This window comes from Typopeltis vanoorti, chromosome 2 (genome assembly GCF_054136105.1).
Source record: "Typopeltis vanoorti isolate ZY-2024b chromosome 2, IOZ_Tvanoo_1.0, whole genome shotgun sequence".
Lineage (NCBI taxonomy): Eukaryota > Metazoa > Arthropoda > Arachnida > Uropygi > Thelyphonidae > Typopeltis > Typopeltis vanoorti.
Genome location: NC_143550.1, coordinates 17,118,896 through 17,140,593, shown reverse-complemented (window position 1 = coordinate 17,140,593; position 21,698 = coordinate 17,118,896). Strand labels below are relative to the sequence as shown.

At 36.7% G+C, this 21,698-nt stretch overlaps 1 protein-coding gene across 2 annotated transcripts in view; it reads left to right on the top strand.

Annotated features, from left to right (window-relative positions):
- LOC150108851 (helicase ARIP4) overlaps positions 1 to 21,698 on the top strand; it is a 619,923-nt gene that overhangs the window by 303,266 nt on the left and 294,959 nt on the right. For both annotated transcript variants that reach the window (XM_090403746.1, XM_090403737.1), the window contains one exon: positions 16,592 to 16,736. In XM_090403746.1, the coding sequence (XP_090259872.1) occupies positions 16,592 to 16,736 (145 nt within the window). The remainder of the gene's footprint in view (positions 1 to 16,591; positions 16,737 to 21,698) is intronic.

Genomic DNA, 21,698 nt, shown 5'->3' with positions numbered 1-21,698 from the left:
AACTTGCTGCGGTGTATTACTGTGGCTTTCTTCCACCTTATTCTATGGCGAGTATCCAGAGCATGGTCTTCACGACAAGAGTGGCTGTACTGGTGAAATCGGATGTAGTCCTTGTGTTCTGAGATTTGCTGTCCTGCCTGTTTGGCCAAAGTAGGACAATTTACAGCTGCAAGGGACCTGGTATACACTAGGTAGGTCTAGGGGAAGTAGTTGGTCTTTAGTGGAGCAGATAAGGGATGCCAATTTTCTATATGGTCAAGTCATGTTTTTTTTAGGATTTTCTTGATTTTCTTCCGAGGTGCCTTGGATGTAGGGAATGGTGATGGATTTAGAGTAATCTTGTTTGTGAAGGGGGGGGGGGGCTGTGGAGTTTTAGTATTTTTTTGGATTTTTGGGGGAGTAACTATTGGCTGAGGGTTGGTATCAGGAAGGGCATCCAGCTGTAAAAAAAAACATGCCAAAACCAGGGATGAAATGTCGAATAACAGAGAAAGGACAACAGCTAGGGCATCCCCTGTAAGCGATGCACAGTTCTGTCGCCCAAGAATTGTGAGAAGTGGGCTTGGGCTACCGAACCAAGGACGGGTTCGGCTAAAGAAGCGAGTCCAACAGAAAGGGAGAGTATAAAGTAAGAATCGGGTCGCTGAATGTCGGTACAATGAATGAGAAGAGTAGGGAGATAGTAGACATGATGAGAAGAAGGAAGCTGAAGATCTTGTGCATGCAGGAGACAAGGTGGAAGGGCAATAAAGCAAAGAAGCTGGCAGAAGGATATAAACTGTTTTACAGCGGGGTGAATGAGAATGGAAGAAACGGAGTTGGAATCATCATCGACAAGGAGCTGAAGGGTGGAGTCTGTGAGGTGTGCTGGAAGAACGATTGGATTATGAGTGTTAAACTTGAGATTGGAGGAAGCGTGGCTGTGATAGTGTGTGGATGCGCTCCACAAGTAGGTTATGATGAGGAGGAGAAAGAGGCATTCTGGAGAGAACTAGACCAGGTAGTAATGGGAATCCCTGATGGTGAGAAAGTGATTGTTGGAGCAGACCTGAATGGGCATGTAGGAAGGCGACGAAGTGGTGAAGAAAGGGTACACGGGGGTTGGAGTAGTGGTGAAAGAAATGAAGAAGGTAAAAGAATCGTAGAGCATACTGTGGCCTCCGACCTGGCTATAGTTAACACATGGTTTAAGAAGAGAGTTGGACACCTGATAACTTATAAGAGCTGGGATAGGATGAGTCAGATTGACTATATTATGTGCAGAAGGAAACATGTGAAGGAGGTGAAAAACTGTAAAGTGATTAATGGAGAAAGTGTAACGGCACAGCATAGGTTGGTTGTGGTAGACTGTGATATAAAAGGGGAAAAGAAGAATAGACGGAAGTGGCGGAAAGATAGAAAAATAAAGTGGTGGAAATTGGAAGTGGAAGGTCCAAGGAATAAGTTTAAAGAAAATGTATTGGAAGGAATGAAGTTACCAGAGGATGTTAAAGAATGGTGGGACGTAAATAGTCGGAATATTAGAAAAATTGGAGAAGAGGTGCTCGGTATAACATCAGGAAAGGCGCCGCCTGAGGATAAGGAGGCATGTTCGTGGAATGAGAAGATGCAGTTGGAGATCAGGGAAAACAAAGAGGCAAAGAAAAAACAAGGAGGCATATAGATTAGCGAAAAAAAGTGCAAAGAGAGCTGTGGCAAGGGCGACGGCAGTTGAAGAGGTTTATGAAGTACTGGAGAGAAACGGTGGTGAAGCTAAGTTGTTGAGAATAGCGAAAGCTAGAGATAAGGACTCAAAAGACATAACATCAGTTAAGCAGATAAAGGATGCCACAGGAGTAGTACTACAAGAGGAGGACAAAATCAGAGGAAGTTGAGAAGAATATTTTCGTAATCTACTAAATGAGGAGAATCCAAGAGAGAGAGGTTGAGGATGTAGAGGCAAACGAAGGATTGGTGCAGGACATAAGCAGAGAGGAAGTGTATTGGGCACTGAGAAAAACGAAGAATCGAAAGGCTGTGGGGGGCAGACCAGATACCGAGAAGCTTGGGCAGCGAGGGCGTAGACATGTTATGGGATCTGATGAGGAAAATAGCTCAACAGGAAAAGCATTCTTGTCCCAATCTACAAGGGAAAAGGAGATGTTCAAGATTGTGTCAAATATAGAGGGATCAAGCTGATGACACACACGTTAAAGATACGGAAAAGAGTAATTGAAGCAAGGGTATGGCAGGAAACAAAAATTGATGAGGAGCAGTTTTGATTTATGCCAGGAAGAGGGACAATGGATGCAATATTTGTGTTAATGCGATTGATGGAGAAATATAGGGAGATCCAGGCAGAGTACATATGGTGTTTATAGACCTGGAAAAGGCGTACGACAGAGTGGCCAGACAGGAGGAGATATGGAGGTGTATGAAGAAGAAGAAGGAGGGTGTCAGAAAAGTATGTGAGGTTGGTGAAGGAGATGTACGAGGGAGCAAAAATTCAGGTCAGGTCTAGTATCAGCAGGACAGAAGGGTTCTCCATTGTTGTAGGGCTCCATCAGGGATCAACTCTGAGCCCCTACCTCTTTGATCTGGTCATGGATGTACTGGAGGACGTCAAGGAGGCGGCACCAGGGAGCATGATGTTTGCCAATGATATTGTTCTCTGCGAATCATCCCGAGAGAAGCTTGAAAAGATGCTGGAAGAGTGAGAAAGGTATTGGAGGAGAGAGGCATGAAAAGTAACCGGATAAAGACTGAATATATGTCAACGGAGAGTGACAAGGATATGGTCATACGACTGAAGGGTGAAAGGTTAACTTCAGGGAAGAAATTCAAGTACCTTGGGTCAGTCGTCAAGAGGAATGGTGACCTGGATGAGGAAATACAGCACCGAATAACGTGCGGCTGGATGAACTGGAGGAAGATAAGCAGGGTCCTGTGCGACAAGAGAGTGAGTTGTAAGATGAAAGGAAAGCTGTATAAGATGGTGGTGGTGACACCGGCGATGCTCCATGGCGCAGAGACGTGGCCTATAACAAAGGCACAGGAGAGGAAGATGGAGGTGGCGGAGATGCGGATGCTTAGATGGATTAGTGGTATGACATAGAAGGACAGGATAAGGAATGACTACATCAGAGGGACGATCAAGGTGGGACCGATCAGTAAGAAGGTACAAGAAAGCAGGCTGAGGTGGTTCGGTCATGTAGAGAGAAGAAGTGAGGGGTATGTTGGTAAATGAGTGGAGTGTATGGAGATGGAGAGGAGGAGGAAAAGAGGCAGGCCCAAACTCAGATGGAGGGATAAGGTGGCAGAGGATCTTCGGGAGAAAGGATGGAGTCGGGAAGAAACCCTGGACCAGAGAATCTGGAAGAAGAAGATTAAAGACGGGAACGCCAACCCCGTTTAAGGCATAGCGAAAGAAGAAGTAGAAGCTATTGGCTAAAAAAGTGATTTAGTTCAGTGGTTAGGGCTTGGTCATTTGAACAGATTAGTTTTGCCCTGTTGAATAGTATCTTAATAACTCCATATTGTTGTGAGGTGGGTGGGATTGTTAGTGAATGTATCTGCCTGTATGGGTGGGTTTTCTATAAACTGAGAAAACCAAGGTTCCATCATGTTGGCGGGTGACTAGTGTGTCTAGAAAGGGGAGGCTATTGTTTTTCTCTTTTCCCAGGGTGAACTTGATTCTATGGTGTTGGTTGTTTAAGTGTGTTAGGAAGGAGAGGAGTGCATCCAGGCCATGTGGCCAAATAGCGAACACATCATCAAATTTGGGAAACATATATCAGAAGAACTTCAGCCCAAAGGCCAAGAACACCTAATGTAGCCCTCCAGGGGAAACCATCAGGACTTTAGGGAAATGGTAGCTTCCTCGCTTCGTTTCTCATTTGTTGTTATGTAGTACTTGCGTGCACGTTTCTTTATCTTAAGTTCCCATAAAGATGGCAACGTGACGTTGCCGAAATATCGGAAAGTACATATTAAAGTTGATTTAATTTATATTTCTAATGTACACTGTCAATTCCTTAAGTATTTAGTTATCATTAGCTATTATGTTCATATATAAATCCTGTCCATTGTATATTTCCTCCAAATACTATAGCTATCTCTTTTCTGTATCTTTTGGATCTGTCACGATCTTATCATTTTGATTACTTAAATATAAAGAGCCAATAGGCTTCATTTCGGCAATATAAACATTATTTAAATTTAGGGGATATTAAATCCCACATTGTTTTAAATGTGGGGCATGGGTCCCACGCTACCAAGCGGATAGGGGAATACAGAGGTTAGCTGCGAATAAACAGGGAAACCTGTGAATAAGCAGTCGTGGACAATGGGATGGCATCTACCAACAGGAAGTGGTGAGATAGACAGTGGCATGGTTATCTCTATAAAAAGCCACACATTTCCACTGATGGGGATGCGAGATGTAACCGCCATTAAATAATTACAGCCCGCTGGAAGTTGGGGCAGCAACAACTTTCATCCTGATCAGCGGAAGATCACCATAAGTGACAACGGTGTATAGGATACTGTGGTAGGCAGATAATCATGAGGAATGAGAAACGGCTAGCACACTGAACCTCTCTAGAAGGCTATTGCTGGACAAGGAAGGCAAGGGGATACCACCTTGTTCTATTTTTCCCTAGTAAGATAGTAGTATGGATGGACATTCTAAAAGATAGTAAAGTGCACAATTGCTCAATACTTGTGCATGGCAGGGGAAGAAGCAAGGCTTCCCAGGTCGTAAACCAGCGAAATCCTTATACATTCATTGGGACGTGGAATGTGAGAACCCTCCTACAAATTGGAAAATTTGAAGAGAGAAATGGATAGATTAAAAATAGCCATATTGGGAATTAGTGAAATGAGATGGACTGGAACCGGAGACTTTTGGAGTGATGATTACAGAATCATTTATTCAGGTGATGAGACAGCAAAAAATGGAGTCGTGGTGGTTCTCAATAAGGAATGGGGAAGAAGAGTAATCAACTCAGTAAAATGTAGTAGCAGATTGATAATGGTAAAACTAGAAGCAAAACCAACAAATATTATAATAATACAAGCTTACATGCCTACTAGCGACCACAGTGATGATGAAGTTGAGAGAGAATATGTAGATATTGAGAATCTAATCAAACTGACCAAGAAGGAAGATCATCTTATTGTCATGGGGGGATTGGAATGCAGTCATTGGTGAAGGCAAAGATGGTAGAGAGGTGGGGAAGTATGGACTTGGATGCCGAAATGAAAGAGGAGATAGACTTTTGGAGTTCTGCCACCAGTTCAATCTGATCATTAATAATATCTGGTATGAGGTACCAAAAAGAAGAAGAAGGTATACTTGGAAAATGCCAGGGGATATATGAAGGTACCAAATAGATTATATTATGACAAGAAATAGATTTAAATATCAAGTAAAATCATGCAAAAGTTACCCGAAGTTACCTTTTATAATGTTATAAAGCTTATAACATTATAAAAGGAATAAGCCAGCAAAACAAGACATGAAGTACAATTATCAAAAATAAACAGGGGAACATACTTATAGATAAGGAAGAAATTTTGGAAAGATGGAAGGAGTACTTAGAAGATCTATATAGTGGAAAAAGATCTAGATGCCAAGACTATGGAAGAAATTGGTCCAACTATATTAAAAGATGAATTTGAATGGGTACTGAATGAATTGTCATCCAACAAGGCACCAGGCACTGATAACATCCCCTCAGAATTAATAAAATACTCAGGAAACATAACTAAGTCATACCTTTTCAAGATCATAAAGGATATTTATGAAACAGGGATCATCCCCAAAGATTTTACACAATGCTCTATCATACCCATTCCTAAAGTAAATAATGCAAACAAGTGTGAAAATCATTGAACAAGAAGCTTAATATCACATGCTTCAAAAATACTACTCAAAATTATACAAAAAAGACTAAAGGAAACAGCAGGGGACAAGAGAAGCAATCCTAGCTCTAAGAACAGTTATTGAAAGAAGATTGGAGAAGAATCAAAACACTCTGATAGTCTTTCTTGACTAGGAGAAAGCCTTCGGTAGTATTGACTGGAATGAAATGTTTCACCTCCTATAAACAATAAAGGTAGATTGGAGAGATAGAAGGCTCATATTTAACTTTACAAGCATCAAGAAGCCCTAATAGAAGCAGCCAGCAATACAACAAAAACCGCAATAGCAAAAATACATAGAGGTTTAAGACATGGGGTGCTCTCTTTCACCCATATTGTTTAATCTGTACATTGAAGATGCAATAAATAAACTGAAAGAACTAATAGAAACCAGAACTAAGATAAATGGAATTGATATTAACTGGCTACGGTTTGCGGATGATATAGCAGTTTTAGCTGATAACGAAAACAAACTGAAAGCCACCCTAACAAAGATGGAAGAAATCTTCACACAGTACAGCCTAAAAATTAATTATAAGAAAACAAAATTATTAATTACAAGTAAAGTAAATCCAATGAAAATAAACCTGGAAATAAATAATAACCTACTACAACAGGTATCCTCTTTTAAATATCTTGGAAGTCTTATTACAGAAGATGGAAGAAACCAATCAGATATTAAAGCACGAATAATCCTTGCCAAAAAAGCATTCTATAACAGAAGAAACATTTTTACCAGTAAAGGTCTTAGCATCCAGTTCAAAAAAAGGCTAGTGAAAACATACATATGGAGCATTGCATTATATGGTTGTGAGGCCTGGACTCTAACAAAACAAGACATGAAAAAGTTGGAGGAGAGTTGAAAAAGTTTGAAATTTGGTGCTGGAGAAAGATGATGAAAATTAGTTGGACAGAAAAGAAAAGTAATGAAGAAGTTCTGAACATAGTTCATGAAGAGCAGGCATTAATGAAACACATCAATAAGAGAAGAAAAAGCCTAATTGGAGGGGACTGTAGAATGAAAGAGGCCACGAGGCAGACCAAGAATTACATATATAAATAACATAATGATGCTAACTGGTGCTAACAGTTATGAAGAGATAAAAAGGAAGTCACAAGACAGGATGTCGTGATGTGCTGCTATATTTACCAATTTTTGGATTGATGCACCAAAGAAGAAGAAGAAGAGATTGTTTTAAAACCAAATAAGAAACTCAGAGATTGAAATCAGAGAGTTTATACCAAATATAGTATAATAAACTATAAAAGTATTGGCGACTACTAGCTTGAGCTAATGCAAGTAGTCCAAGTACGTAGTACAAAGTCGGGCAACTCGCAGCAAAGGTGGTAAAGTTCTGATCGCTATTCTTGGTATTTTCCATAATGTAAAACACATTTCCTAGGAAATGTATGCTGTTATTACATTATGGTGGGAGGTCACTACCCAGACCGGTTTCAGCCTTTATTGAGGCTTCATCAGTGAGTAGCTAGACCAAATTAATACCAAAGGGTATAGCGAAAAGAACTTATATACTCTGCTATACGAGTTGTCAAAAAGGTGCACCCATTAAGTTACTTAAATATAAAGAGCCAGTAGGTTTCATTTTGGCGATATAAACATTATTTAAATTAAGGAGATATTAAATCCCACATTGTTTTAAAACCAAATAAGAAACTCAAAGATTGGAATCAGAGAGTTTCATGCCGAATATAGTATAATGAACTATAAAAGTATCGGCGACTACTAGCGTGAGCTAATGCAAATAGTCCAAGTACGTAGTACAAACTCGGGCAACTCGCAGCAAAGGTGGTAAAGTTCTGATCGCTATTCTTGGTATTTTCCATAATTTCCTAGGAACAACAACATACATTTCCTAGGAAATGTGTTTTACATTATGGAAAATACCAAGAATAGTGATCAGAACTTTATCACCTTTGCTGCAAGTTGCCCGAGTTTGTACTACGTACTTGGACTACTTGCATTAGCTCAAGCTAGTATTCGGCGATACTTTTCTAGTTTATTATACTATATTTGGCATGAAACTCTCTGATTCCAATCTTTGAGTTTCTTATTCGGTTTTAAAACAATGTGGGATTTATTATTATTTTGATCCTTTTTCACAGTATTTCTGATTTTCCCACAATATTGCTTTTATTTTGTTGTTGGAAACTGTGATTGCTCTTAGCTATGACTACTATTATTATTATTCCTGACACCTCCAAGGAGTCCAAAGACTCATCGTGGGAGGACACCTACGGCTGTCTCAACCACTACACCGAACCTCTACTACGAATCATCTCCATCAACGCCATCTACCGGCCACCATAACTAGTATTTTTTGTCTGTAAATTGCGTGTGTTCTGAAGGGCCGATTTGTCTGTATGCAGGATGAAAAACCCGAGTTTCCGGGAGAATAAACCCTGCTACCTCCGTATGAGATCAGCTAACTCACCTTCGATTGACTAGGTTATGATCACTGTTGACATTTAGTCCTGGGTAACCCTTTCAAGAGTTAACTTGGTTCCAGAATCTCTGCTTTGTTATTATGTAGTCAGTTTTGGTATCTTCTTAAATCTCCTGGCATGTTCCATGTATGTCTTCTTTTATGAACTTGACTGAAGATGGTACTAATGACCAGATTTTTTGGTTTGCAAATCTCTGTGTTTTAATCAAAAGGCAAATGATTATAACAAGCTTATAAGGCAACCTAAAGCAGTTCTATTGCATAACAATCTGCTGGGTAAGAATGTCAGCACTGCCTGGAAAATGACTGAGGGGGTATCCAATGTCAAGAGGATAAATAGGAATTAGGTGGATCAGTAGTATCATTCATTAAACAAGAGCCACAAAAATAAAATAAAATAAATATTATATCTTGGAGGTATATAAAGAGAAAAGTAATCAGCAAGCTACAGAGCATACAGAACATATGCAAAAAGGCCAGCATGATAAAGAAAACAAAATCAGATCATAAGAAGGAATTAACTGGGCAGGCTAAAAGAAATCACAGAGTTATTTTACTATGTGGCAAGTAAAAGGAAGAATGCCTGGAAAGATGCAGTGACAGAAGCTCATCTGTTTGGTGTGCTTCTGTTACTGCATCTTTCAAGGCATTCTTCCTTTACTGAATGACCATTTTCTGTCATCCAAGTGAAGATACTGTTGTGACAAGATGTGACAGCAACTGATATGTTGCTGTCACATAGTTCATGAATCAGTAGTTAAGATATAGCAGAATCTCATTGCAAATACAGCTGTAGGATTAATGCATGGTACAAAAATATGTAAAGAAATTGGCATTCCCTCTGACTTGGCTGTTTAACTTATGACTCAGTTCTGATCAAAGTTCCAAGGGAGTGGAAGGAGAGCACAATAGTTCTGTTGCATGCAAGAAGCTCCATGACTGCAGTAGCAAATTATAGAGACCAGTCAGTGTTTTGGGAATGGTGTAATGGAATTGGAAAATTGGTCAAAATGGAATTCAGGAATGGAATGTGATACTCTGTGGGTGGGCACCATAGTGTTGTGAAGTCATTCCTTGTCGAGTAGGTCATTGCTTGGTAATTTACTCACTTTTTATAATAGAATTATGACTGAGTTGGATAAAGGGAATGGCTACATAATGATACTGCTGGATTTTTGAAAGGTGTTTGACTAGATACCAAATGAAACTCTGTTACCCAGATTGGAGCGAATCGGGGTTTGAGGAAGAAGAAACTTTATGAGGTGGCTATTCAACAGATACCTAAAATTAGTACGTGGAGTGCAGAATTCAGGAGGAGGCAGATTAACTAGTTGTGTGCTGCAAGGCTCTCTGCTTGTGCCATTATTATTTAATTTGTGCATTCCTAATGTAGGAAATTATTTGAAAGTAAATATCGAGTTGTTTTTGATACCAAGACATCTCAATATTTACTTTTAATACAAAATTGGTTGTATCAGTACAAAATGTTGAATTATTCATTTTGGTTTCAAAATATTACACGCTGTGTTACCACGCTGATGGAACTGTGCATCATGAAACTGAGTAAGCTAAGAATGGGGGGGAAGATTATTAAAATGAGGCATGAGGAATACATTTTTTGTTTGGAGAGTGTTGAATGAATGGAACGTGTTGCTGGCCTCTGTTGTGAGTGCTTTTACTGAAAGAAACACTCACAGCAGGGAGTTTTCGTTATTTCTTGACAAAAGGCATGATAAGTAAACCTATCATACTTCCTTCAAGAAGGTATAATGGGTTTACTTAGTCATTCATTCATTTCGTATGGTGATTTAAATGTCCGTGAGTCCCTTTCACGGGGAGGTACGGCACCACCTCGATTCCCCCCCCCCCCCCATTTTTATCTGGGCTCAGGACTGGCATAGCTGACAATACAGACCTATGGCTGGAGGGAATGTCTTAAGTATTCCTGACTATATCCGTGTGTGTTCATGGGGCCAATTTGCCTGCTTGCTGGAAAGACCAGCTAACTTGGTTATGGCTGAGGAAGATCACGTCATCGACAGGAATTGAACCTAGGACACTCCTTCCCCAGGCATGTGGTTGCAAAGCACATAGCCACTAGGCTAATCGTGCAGACGGTTTACTTAGTTATTGAAGAACACTTACAAACAGATTCCTTTTCATAAACCTTGATACTGTCACATTTCGATTACTGTGCACGTTTGGTCACTTGGATTTCTTGGGGATGAGGAAGTAGTAGAGAGATCCAGAGATGAGTGATCATGGTGGTGAGTGGTTTGCAGAATGTTTGCCTGGAGGATAGATTGTGGGTTGTTGACTGATAGAAAGAAAAGAGGGGATTTGATGGAAAAACATTTAGGTTGCTGAAATGATTTTATAGGATTGGATGCAGAAAACATTTTCCAGCATTTGACTAGAGAAGGCTGTAAAATGTTTCATCCCTGGATATTGAATAAGGATGTTGTTAGCAGTTCTCTGAGGACTAGATCAAACTGGAATCTCTTTAGTACTTTGTCACTCAGTGTGTTCAAGGAATGGTACGATAAATATTGTGTAGATTCTGCAGTTTTCAGATGGAAGTTCCTGTGCAATAATGATAGTAATAAACTTGTTCAAAATGCTGAATTGCATCCATTCAAGATCATATAATCCATAATGAATAATAATATTGAAGTATTGGAATAAGACTTAAAACATTGCAGATAGTGATCTTGAAATACAACTATGATAAAGATGACTGGAGTGGAAGCACAAGAAGAGAGACATAGAATTCTGTAGTTGCTACATAGTTCTACTTAAGTTGCAAGTCAGCAGTGGAATTTAAAGATGTGTAATAAGATGGTTTAATATTAAGTTCAGTGTAAGGAGAGGTTGTTCACTATGCCGCTATTATTTATCATCTGTATGGATTATTGTGAAGAAAAGTGGCATTAATGTAGTATTTACATAAGGTATGTTAAGCATAGTTCTTAACTGTAATGTGTATGTGATTCACTTATTTAAATTACTACAACAAATGTGATATGAAAAGTAATAATAAAAAAATGAAAAATAAAATAATAATTAAAAAACAGGAGGGAAAAAAACGAAAATAGAGGAAAAGAAACAGCATTCTCAGCAGTAAATCATTTTCATTCAGTGCAATCTTTTGTGAAGATGACAAATTAAATACAGTTCTGTATAGCTGGTATGATGAAAAGCCATTTGAGTAAATTTATCTGAAATGAGTGAAATTCCAGTTCTTTACTTATTTTGGAAGGTAAGTAAGTTACTATGGTATAATAAATAAAATTTTATTAATCATGCTACACTCAATGTTTTCTCATCCATATCAATAAGAGTTAACATAAATGCTGCAGTAAACAAACCACAGTTGCCTATGATTAGTTCAGATTCTTTGAGTCAGTAAACCACAGCAGTGGGACAGAGACAAAAATTGTACAAAAGATAAATAGAATAAAAGTGAAATGATTCAGGTTAATGAATCACGTACTTTATTTGTAGGTTTTTAACACCATTCATTGGGGAAATAATTATATGTCCACATTTCTAGAATTTTTATATTTCTAAGAAAATCTTCAAATGATACAATGGACTCTCACTATAGCCAGTTTGCAGTCAGTACGTACAAGGCATTAGTCGCTAGCTTTTGGTAATTTTATATTTTTTGCTTTAATGATAGTCAATAGTGGCTAAGTGATTTAATAATTTATCTGCAGGAAATTTTTTCTAGGTTTGGTTACTAATTTGTAGGCATGCTTGCTCTCTCAGAACTGTACTGTTCATATTCTAGATAATTTCAAATAGTTTTAGTAAGATCTGATTGTTGCATTGCAGTCTCATTTGCTTCTTTGAATTTTCTTTCATGTAAATATTTATGTAGATTAAACAGATGCTTTCCCATTGTGGAATTAGTATGCAGCATGTGGTCCAGTAATGGGATAGCTTATTGTGCAACAACCTGGCTCATGCATAGCAAGTTTTTTGTATAGCAAGACCTTTGGAGTTTTGATAATTAAACATTCACACTTACTACAGTAGGAAATAATATTTATTTTACAAATATTTTATCTTATGTGTCATAAGACATAATCAGTGAGAGCAAAGAACAGCGATAAGGAATTTGAACAATATAACAGTACAGCACATGTGCTGTTTTGTTTTACATTTACTATTTTATTTTATTTGTTTTATTTTACATGTTTTATTTGTACAGCACATATGTTATTTTACAAATATTTTGTCTTTTCATAATCAGTGAGAGCAAAGAACAGCAATAAGGAATTTGAACAATATAACAGTACAGCACATGTGCTGTTTTGTTTTACATTTACTATTTTATTTTATTTGTTTTATTTTACATGTTTTATTTGTACAGCACATGTGTTATTTTACAAACATTTTGTCTTATTACACATAAGACATAATCAGTGAGAGCAAAGAACAGTGATAAGGAATTTGAACAGTAGAATAGTACAGCACATGTGCTGTTACGTTGTAACTATTGGGCTGAAAATACTTCCATCTACCAAAAACCGACCTTTACAAGATGCTATATTCACAATACATCAGCTCACCTCCCATCTCAGAAATATGGCATCATAAAATCCTTAGTACACAGAGCACATAGGATTTATTTTTCCAAAGGTTTGCTCAAACAAGAATTAGAAACCATCAAACAAACAGCTCTACTAAATGGATTCAACCCAAGAAGAACACAAAAAATAGTTAATACCACTCCAAGACAACATCCAAAAGAAGAAGTAGAAAACTCCACCAGACTCCCATACCTTACATCAAAGGCATTTCTGAATGAGTAGCAAAGATTATTAAAAAAAATATAGCAACTTATCACTACCTTCAAACCCATTAACAAAATTTATAGGATCTATTACTCTTTCTAAAAGATAAACTCTCAACAATGATGCTACCCGGAGAATACCAAGTCAGTTCAGATTGTTCATGCAATTTGTCTTTCTGCTGGCAAACAGAAAGATCAGTCTATAAACATATTTCTGAACATCAAGACCACATCCAGTTCATCAAGCTACACAAATCGACCCTGGTGTACCAGTGCCGATTTGTACCTTGGTGTACCAGGGCATGGAATTGAAAATGCAAACCATAGGATCCAATGGGAAAACACGCAAAGCTTTTACACTGATGTGCACAGATACGAAAGCTATTCAAAGAAAATATGGAAGAAACTGGTCTATGAAGTAAAGTCCGCTTTACTTCATAGACAGACCTTAATTGTAACAACTACCTTACTATCCCAAAAGTTTGGGAAATTGTTGTAGTTAACTGTGTTAAATAGCTTGTATTATAATCATCATCATCAAATTCCTGCCATGTACTCTCAAGGGGTGCACAGGATATGATAGTACTACATGAAAAAAATTACATCATTATTAATTTCCTATCTACAATTCTCCTCCAAATCAGTCTGTTACTTGTCAAGACTCCAACATTATCAGATCTTATATTTCTATCGTCTAAAGCACTTTGTACCGTATCAATCCACCTATATCTTGGTCTTCCTCTGGGCCGTTTTGCTGCCAACCTGGCAGAGAACACTTGTTTTGCTAATCTTTCCTCGTCCATTCTCTTTAAGTGACCATACCACCTGAGATTAGCTCTGCTAACGCATTCCTGTATGCTGACAATGTCAAGTTCTTTCCTAATATACTCGTTTTTAATATGATATTGCCATTGATGCCATCTGTTCATGCCTATAATCTTTCTCAGGACTCTCATATCTGCGGTCTCTAGTCTTTGGTCAAGTGTTTTACTTCTGACCCAGCTCTCAGATCCATAAGTTAAAACTGGTTTGAACACTGTCTTGTATACAGCTAATTTAGTGTTCCGACTAATTTCTCTCTTATTCCATATGAATTTATTCAATTGACTTCCCACCATACCAGCTTTGCTGATTCTGTTGTCTATTTCTATATTTAATTTACCATCTTCAGAAAAAATCGTGCCTAAATAGCTGAAATGTTTTACTTGTTCCACAGGTTCTCCATTCACAACACAGTTGACATTTTCAATGATTCTGCCTATTTTCATTTTCTTTGTCTTTTTATTGCTGACCTTCATACCATATCTATTACAACAGCTATTCAATTTAGTCAGAGAATCTCGCAGACTTGTAGCGGATGTATTTAGAGGTATAACATCATCCGCATAAAGCAAAGAGCTGACATTAACATCTCCAATTTTGATACCATGTTTAATACCACTTTCCTTCATAATGTGATCCATATAGATAATGAATAACAGAGGGGATAATGTACATCCTTGTCTCACACCAGATTTAACATTAAACCATCTTCCTGTACTTCCTTCAATTCTAACTGCTGACTTACAACTCAAATAAAGACTAAGTATTGCTTGATATAATGCCCCATTGACACCATATAACTGCAGCGTATTGAATAGCTTCTCTCTTGGCACCTTGTCATATGCCTTTTCCAAATCGACAAAACTTAAATACAGATCTTTGTTATATTCCCATGCTTTCTCGACTATTTGTCGTAAAGTGAAGATCTGATCCTGACAGCCTCTATTTGGCCTGAATCCAGCTTGTTCTTCACCAAGCTTTTCTTCCACAATTCTACTCAACTGTTTCTCAAGTATACTTGCATAGATCTTGCGAGGAACACTCAGTAGGGAAATACCTCTGTAATTCTCACATGCAGTTTTATTTCCCTTTTTATATATGGGTACTATGAGAGCTCTACTCCAATCATCGGGAATTCGTCCCTCAGTCCAGGCTTTCTGAACTATGCAGTGCAGCCACTGTAAGACTCTTATACCACCATACATAAGCATTTCTGGTCGATGCTTGTATAAATCTTACCTGGAACACTTAGTAGAGAAATTCCTCTGTAATTCTCTCATTCATCTTTATTTCCGGGTACTCTACTCCAATCATTGGCAATTCGACCTTCTGTCCAGGCCCTCTGAATTATGCAGTATAGCCACTTCAAAACTTTTATGCCTCCATACTTTAGAATTTCTGGTCGAGTATCATCTGCTTCAGCTGCCTTTCCACATTGCATGTTTTTGATCGCTTTTTCTATCTCGAGTATTGATATGTACTCCTCTTTGCGTTCTTCTTGAAAATTTTCTAGTATGGTTCTGTCACTGCATGGTTCATTTAACACTTTTTCAAAGTAATTACTCCAGACATCTAGGATATCTTTATCTTCAGTTTTCATGTTGCCTTTAGCATCTTTGATTCCTTTTACAGTACTCTTTCTCCATTTCTAAGTTTCTTTAGTAGCCTCCAGAACATTTTGCCACCTTCCTGATATTTATTTTCCATTCTCTTATCAAAGTCTTCCTATGACTTTTGTTTAGCTACTTTTACACATAGCTCACTTTCATTTTTCTCTGTATGGTTTTAGGGCATCTGCTGACATTTGCCAGAAACTTGGTATGCTTTCTTCTTTATCTGGACTGATTCTTAACTTCTTATTTTCACCATCGTGTTCTAATTTTTCTATCCTTGCATATAACTTCACCAATACCTCCCTAGCTGAATCAATGTCTTCTTCAGAGCTGACTTTTCGTCTTGGTTCCCTGACAAAAACAGCAGGGATCTTGTTTATTTGTTCTGCTCCATAGCTGGCATGAAATCTCATAATGTTGTGCCATCATACAGTATATGCATTTGTGGTTTGAGCCAATAAAAAGTACAATTTGATCGACTAATTCCCAAATTGCCAGCCTATCCTTGTTCATTCAGTTCCCAGTAGATTCCTACTTACAGGGCACACCATGTGAAGGTGAGGATTGGACATTAGGTCAGAAGCACCAGTTGGTTCTCTGCATTCCTGATAGGTGATGTGGAGGTCTTCTTCTCAGTTATTTGGCTTTGACCTGTAAATGACTTATGTATATTATGTTTATTCGTCTTTCTTCTTGTCATTATTCTTATTCTTAAAATATTAATTAGTGATGATAAAACATTTTGTTTTACACACACTCACAAGTTAAGTTGTTATCGAATAATATATTAGGTATATTGTATGAAATATTTTTAATGTTATTCATTCCAACAGTTTATTTGCATTTTCTAAATTTGGTAATATCAGTTAAAATTTATGAAACCCTGAAATGCTTGATTTGTGCTAATACTTTATTGACTTGTGTCATAGTGTGTTTCTACATTAAAGATTCTATTGTGTACCTATTTCTTTTTCAATTATTTCTAGATATGGAATCATCCTGATATACTGTATAAATTGCTACAAGAAAAGAAAATTCGGAGTACTGAAGATAATGATCTGGATATAGATTTGTCGGCACTTGCTTCTGGTGTTGTTCCTCCTAATAGTAACATTACTATTAAAAGAAAAAGTATGAATATAAGTTAGATAATTATTTTTCATTTTGGATTGCATACTTTTCCATAAAATTGAAGTAAATTCACCTAGTTTTAAGAATAAAATAAAAAACATGCTTTTTTTCCATTTGTTTCTGTATTTCATTTTCACTTTGGTAAATTCATAGGGAACTGGCAAGATTAGTTTGTTTGCTATAGTGATTTCCTTAGAATACCATTTGTTTTTATTGGCTTCAGCCAAGGCTTTTCAGAAAGTTGTGCATATAATTAGTGAAATTGATTATCATATGCATATAATTAGTGAATAGTGTTGTCTGCTGGTTAGAGTTACCAAACACAGTTAAAGCATGTTGACTTTGTCCAGCCATTTTCTCTGTCTTTGTCAGTTAGTCCCATTGATATCTAATTTATATTAGTTCATTTCAGATTTAACAGAAAAAAAGAGTAGGGGCGGTAAACTTAGACTTAATTCCTGTTCAGTTTTTGACATTACAAGAAGGCATCTAACCATTGCTTCATAATACTGTTTCAAAGGTTGTCTCTTATTCTTATAATACTTTCAGATTCCTTTAGCAATATTAATGGAAAAGTCCTTCTATCCTTGCATATAACTTCATCAGAGGCCTTGCTCAAAAAAAGAAAAATTATGTTTTTGGATACTGAGGAGACATTATACATAGGTTTATACAAAAATAAGGCTGGAAAAAAAAAGTTCTTATTTGTAAAAAAAAATAAGACAAGATTGCATTTTACTAGCATTAAATTAATCACATTATCAGAATTTGAAGAATGGTTTTGGAGAATCAGAGTTGCAGAAGTTATTTTGGAAGTTGTGCTAGTTTATGTAGGGTGCACATATCAATTTTTTTAAGTATGAAAGAGGATTACAGTATACTGCCATCAACAAAACTGTATTGGATTTGCAGTCAACAGGAGAGGGACATTGATTTATAGCAGGAAGAGTGAAGATGCAGGAACAGAGCCTTGCGGAATGCCACCATTAGTTGCAAAGTGCTTCTCAACCTAAAAGTTGTTTTAGCATGATAAATGTTCAGATATTCGTGAAGATGGTTTTCAAGGACTTGAATTGAATTTTATCGTGATAAAATCAACTATATTCAATGTTTAATTTTATGGTGAATGTAGCAGAAATTTTATAATTCTCTTAAATTTCAGGATTAAAGGAATCAAAAATAATTAGATGCATGTATTACATTTTCTTTTTTTCTGGTAGATAATAGGAATGATATTTAAAAAAATGGTTTAACACAAGTAAGGAAAATTAGAATTTATTAGTATCTCCTATATATTTTGCTCACTGTAACATGAGCATCATTCAAGGAGAGAGTAAAAGAATTGGTTATAATATTCAAAATATGAACATGAGAATGAGGCAGACAGCATGAACAGGAGAAGGCACTATTAAAGTCCCAGGGTATGAAGTATAGTTGTGTATTTCAAAATTAATTTTAAATAATATATATATATATATATATATATATATATATATATATATATATGAACAATTTATGGTGATTGCTTTCCAAAACTTGTAGTTAGACATGCAGTCTCTTCACTTAAGATTTAGGTAGTGACACATAGAGTTTTGCTCATTTTAAGGAGTAGACAATTGAGTTTAAATCTACTGTAGTGCAAAACCATTGTCTGATCCTGATGAACTCTGTCTAATGTGAGTGTGTCAATGGCATGAGAAGTAAGGCATGAACCCCCTGAATCTAAAAATCTTATGCAATCGTGGTGTTTTTGAATTTTGATCTTAGCAAAATAGCCAGCCTGTCCAAAATAGCAATGTCAACAGGAACAGTGTAGATACTGGCCAACTACAGATGCTAGAACTTTGGCTGGCAGATTGCCAGGAAGAGTCAATTCATGTTGAAGGGGAGAAAGGAATAAGGCGATGAACGAATTCGTCACCAACAATCAAAATCGCATGCTTTATACGTAAAATTATCCAGCTATTGTACAAGCAAAATAGTTACCAACTCGAATTTTCATAAAAGAAAAGCTAATTTTTTGACATATAATAATAAACACTCATCACCCAAAACACATTGATTACCCTATTATCGGAATGGATTCACTTCTTCTGTCATGTGCAGAAGTGTCGAGGGGTCTTGCTTCTGTGGTCAGACAGTACTTGATGAACACCATTTAAGGATAGTAGAGGCTATTTATTCTTAGTATATGGCAGGAAAGAAGATAACTTTCAAGCTGGTTTGAAAGTAGCATACAGATTGTATGTGAAGAGAATCATATCCATTAGACAATACGATTCTTATTTTATTTAATTCTTCTAATAGAAGGGAGTCCAGATAACAAATTGTTTGCACTTTGTATACAAAACTTGATAATACCTGTCTTTTGTGAAGGATGATGATGCAAAGCTGAATGGATATACCTACTAGTGAAGGAAGGCTTCCTGTAAAAGGAAAACTCAATATTGCCTATAGAGTTACAGATTATTTAATAAGATATCCAGATTTAATAAGCGAAGATGTTAATTTCATGCTGATTGGTTCTGCTGTGAGTGCTGGAATGCGTGACATATTGTATAGTCTGTTCCAAATACATACGCAGGGCAAGAAGACAGTTTTAAAATGCATGTTCTACTGTTTATAATCTGTAATGGATATCACAGATCAGATCTCTGATGTTAAAATAACTTCATTTGATGCCATTTACTGAGATGAATGTGCAAAATTTTACAAACAGTCCTACAAAAGTGAGTATCCTTGGAGCATCATTAAATTATCAAATGGAGTATAATTTTTAGTGTCCAGGTGAGTAAGTTCATGGCAGAAATGGCTGTGTATTTCCATATCCCAGGTTCTGACAATGCAGTTTCAGCATTATGCGCAGAATGCTGTAGCATTCAGGAACAAACTCAGTCCTTGGATGTTATAGTTATCTATTCCAAATAGTGGGAGAGGAATACCTAGGTAGTACTGGAGAATGTTTGCACATGTGATTACTCAAAAATATTTTATCAATTTTTGAATGTGCATAGCTTAAATAGCAGAATTTTAATACCAAAAGTCTAAATTCTCCGTTCATCTTAGATAGTTGGCAAAATTATTTTTTAATGTCTGTATTGTGGACAGGGAAAAAAAATTGCACAAGTTTACTTCCTAGTGATTCTTCTTCCAGTTGTTTCTTTTTGGCTTCTGTGTCTTCTGTAATATTATGTACAGCTGAGCAAGGAAATTATGGTTTGAGTACTATAGTTTTAGAAATAAATGAAGTGGTAGTATTTTGAAATTTTCTCTGTCTTCAGTGCTTTTGTGTATAAGTTCTTGAACTGGTAGTATTGGACATGTGGAAAAGATAAGTCCTCCAAGATCCTGTTATCCACAAATTTTCATGTCATAATTCCTGTCAGTTAATTTGAGGTCTCATCATTGAAGTTAGAACTCGAGTTACTAAAAGCTAAAATCAGTGCAGAAGTCATATACCAGTAATAACATGGTGTGTCAGCATACTCTGGATCATAATCTTTAAAGGTACCTGTGGCATGACTAAACAACAAATTACATGATAACCACAGTAATTAACTTTAATGAAATGAAAGTACAGATATTTCGTACTGAAAATAACAGTATATCATCAGTGCATAGAAACAAGCAAATCAAAGAAACAGGAATACAGGGTATATACAACAATCGGTTTACCAATTAAAAACAGTTGCCACTTGCAAAAAATTAATATATTAATAAATAACATTAAAACTACTTTTTTTTTTTTTTTTATGGTTACATAGATAGAGAATCTCCCAAGCTTTTGGAAGAGAGAATGACAATCATTCCAATTCAAATTTGGCCAATGTACAAGGGTTTTGCAACTTTCTTTGAAAAGCATTCATATTTAAAACTGCTTCTGTTGAGAAGGCGAGCATCATCCCACCAGATACTATGTTTAATGTCAATACTATGCTTTGTCAGACTAGACTTTTGAGGTTTTGCATATTCAATGTAATACTGATGTTCATTAATTCTTTTTTCCACAGAATGGCCTGTCTGCATAAACTATGTCAAATTACATTCACAAGATATCTGATAAATGCCAGCTAATGATAGAGGTGGCAGTTTGTCTTTTGTAGATGGCAACAAATGAAAAATTTTGTTGATAGGAAAATATGTGGGAATAAGGATACTTCTTCAAAATTCTAAAAATAGGTTCAGAGATAACAGAAATATATGGGATTGGAACCCTGTGGTCTCTGTCAATGAATCCTGAAGTGCTGGAACATAGGAGTCAATTATCTGCTGGATTTAATGAGGTTTGTAACCATTAAATTCCATTAAATTTTTGAGTTAGAAGTTCTTGTTGTGAGCTTGAAGGAGAGGAGTATACATTATGTGCTCTATTAATTAAAGATTCGATAACGCCAATTTTTATTTGAAAGGTGTGATAGCAGACTTTTGATGAATGTATCTGCCAGTAATAGGTTTAAGATAAACACTGGTTGATAAATTATCAGAGGCTGTGCGCATAAGAAGGATGTCCAAGAATGGTAAACTACTAGCCTTTTCTTTTTCCATGGTGTATGTGCAGATGAAGGCTATTGATTTGTTGTAGGAAAGTGGTAAGTTCCTTTTCAGAATGAGGTCAAACAGCAAAAACATCATAGACATAAAGAAACCAATGAGAGAGTTGGGGTGAATCGATGAGAACAAGGTATCTTCTAGATGGTTCAAAAAAGAGTTTACCAAAGGTGGAGACAGAATGCTACCCATGGGGGTGCCTTCAACCTGTCTATAGATCTTGTTTTTCCAGCTGAAATATCATGATTCTATACACGCAATAAATACACACGACTTTAGTCTGCATGTATTTATTGGCGTAACAGAGGTCTTGTGTTACACAAACAAATAAGAGATTTCAAATGTCATGAAGTATAAGATCCTGGTTTCTGTTCAAAGTGCTATGTGAATGAATCACTTCAGAGACTTCTTAAA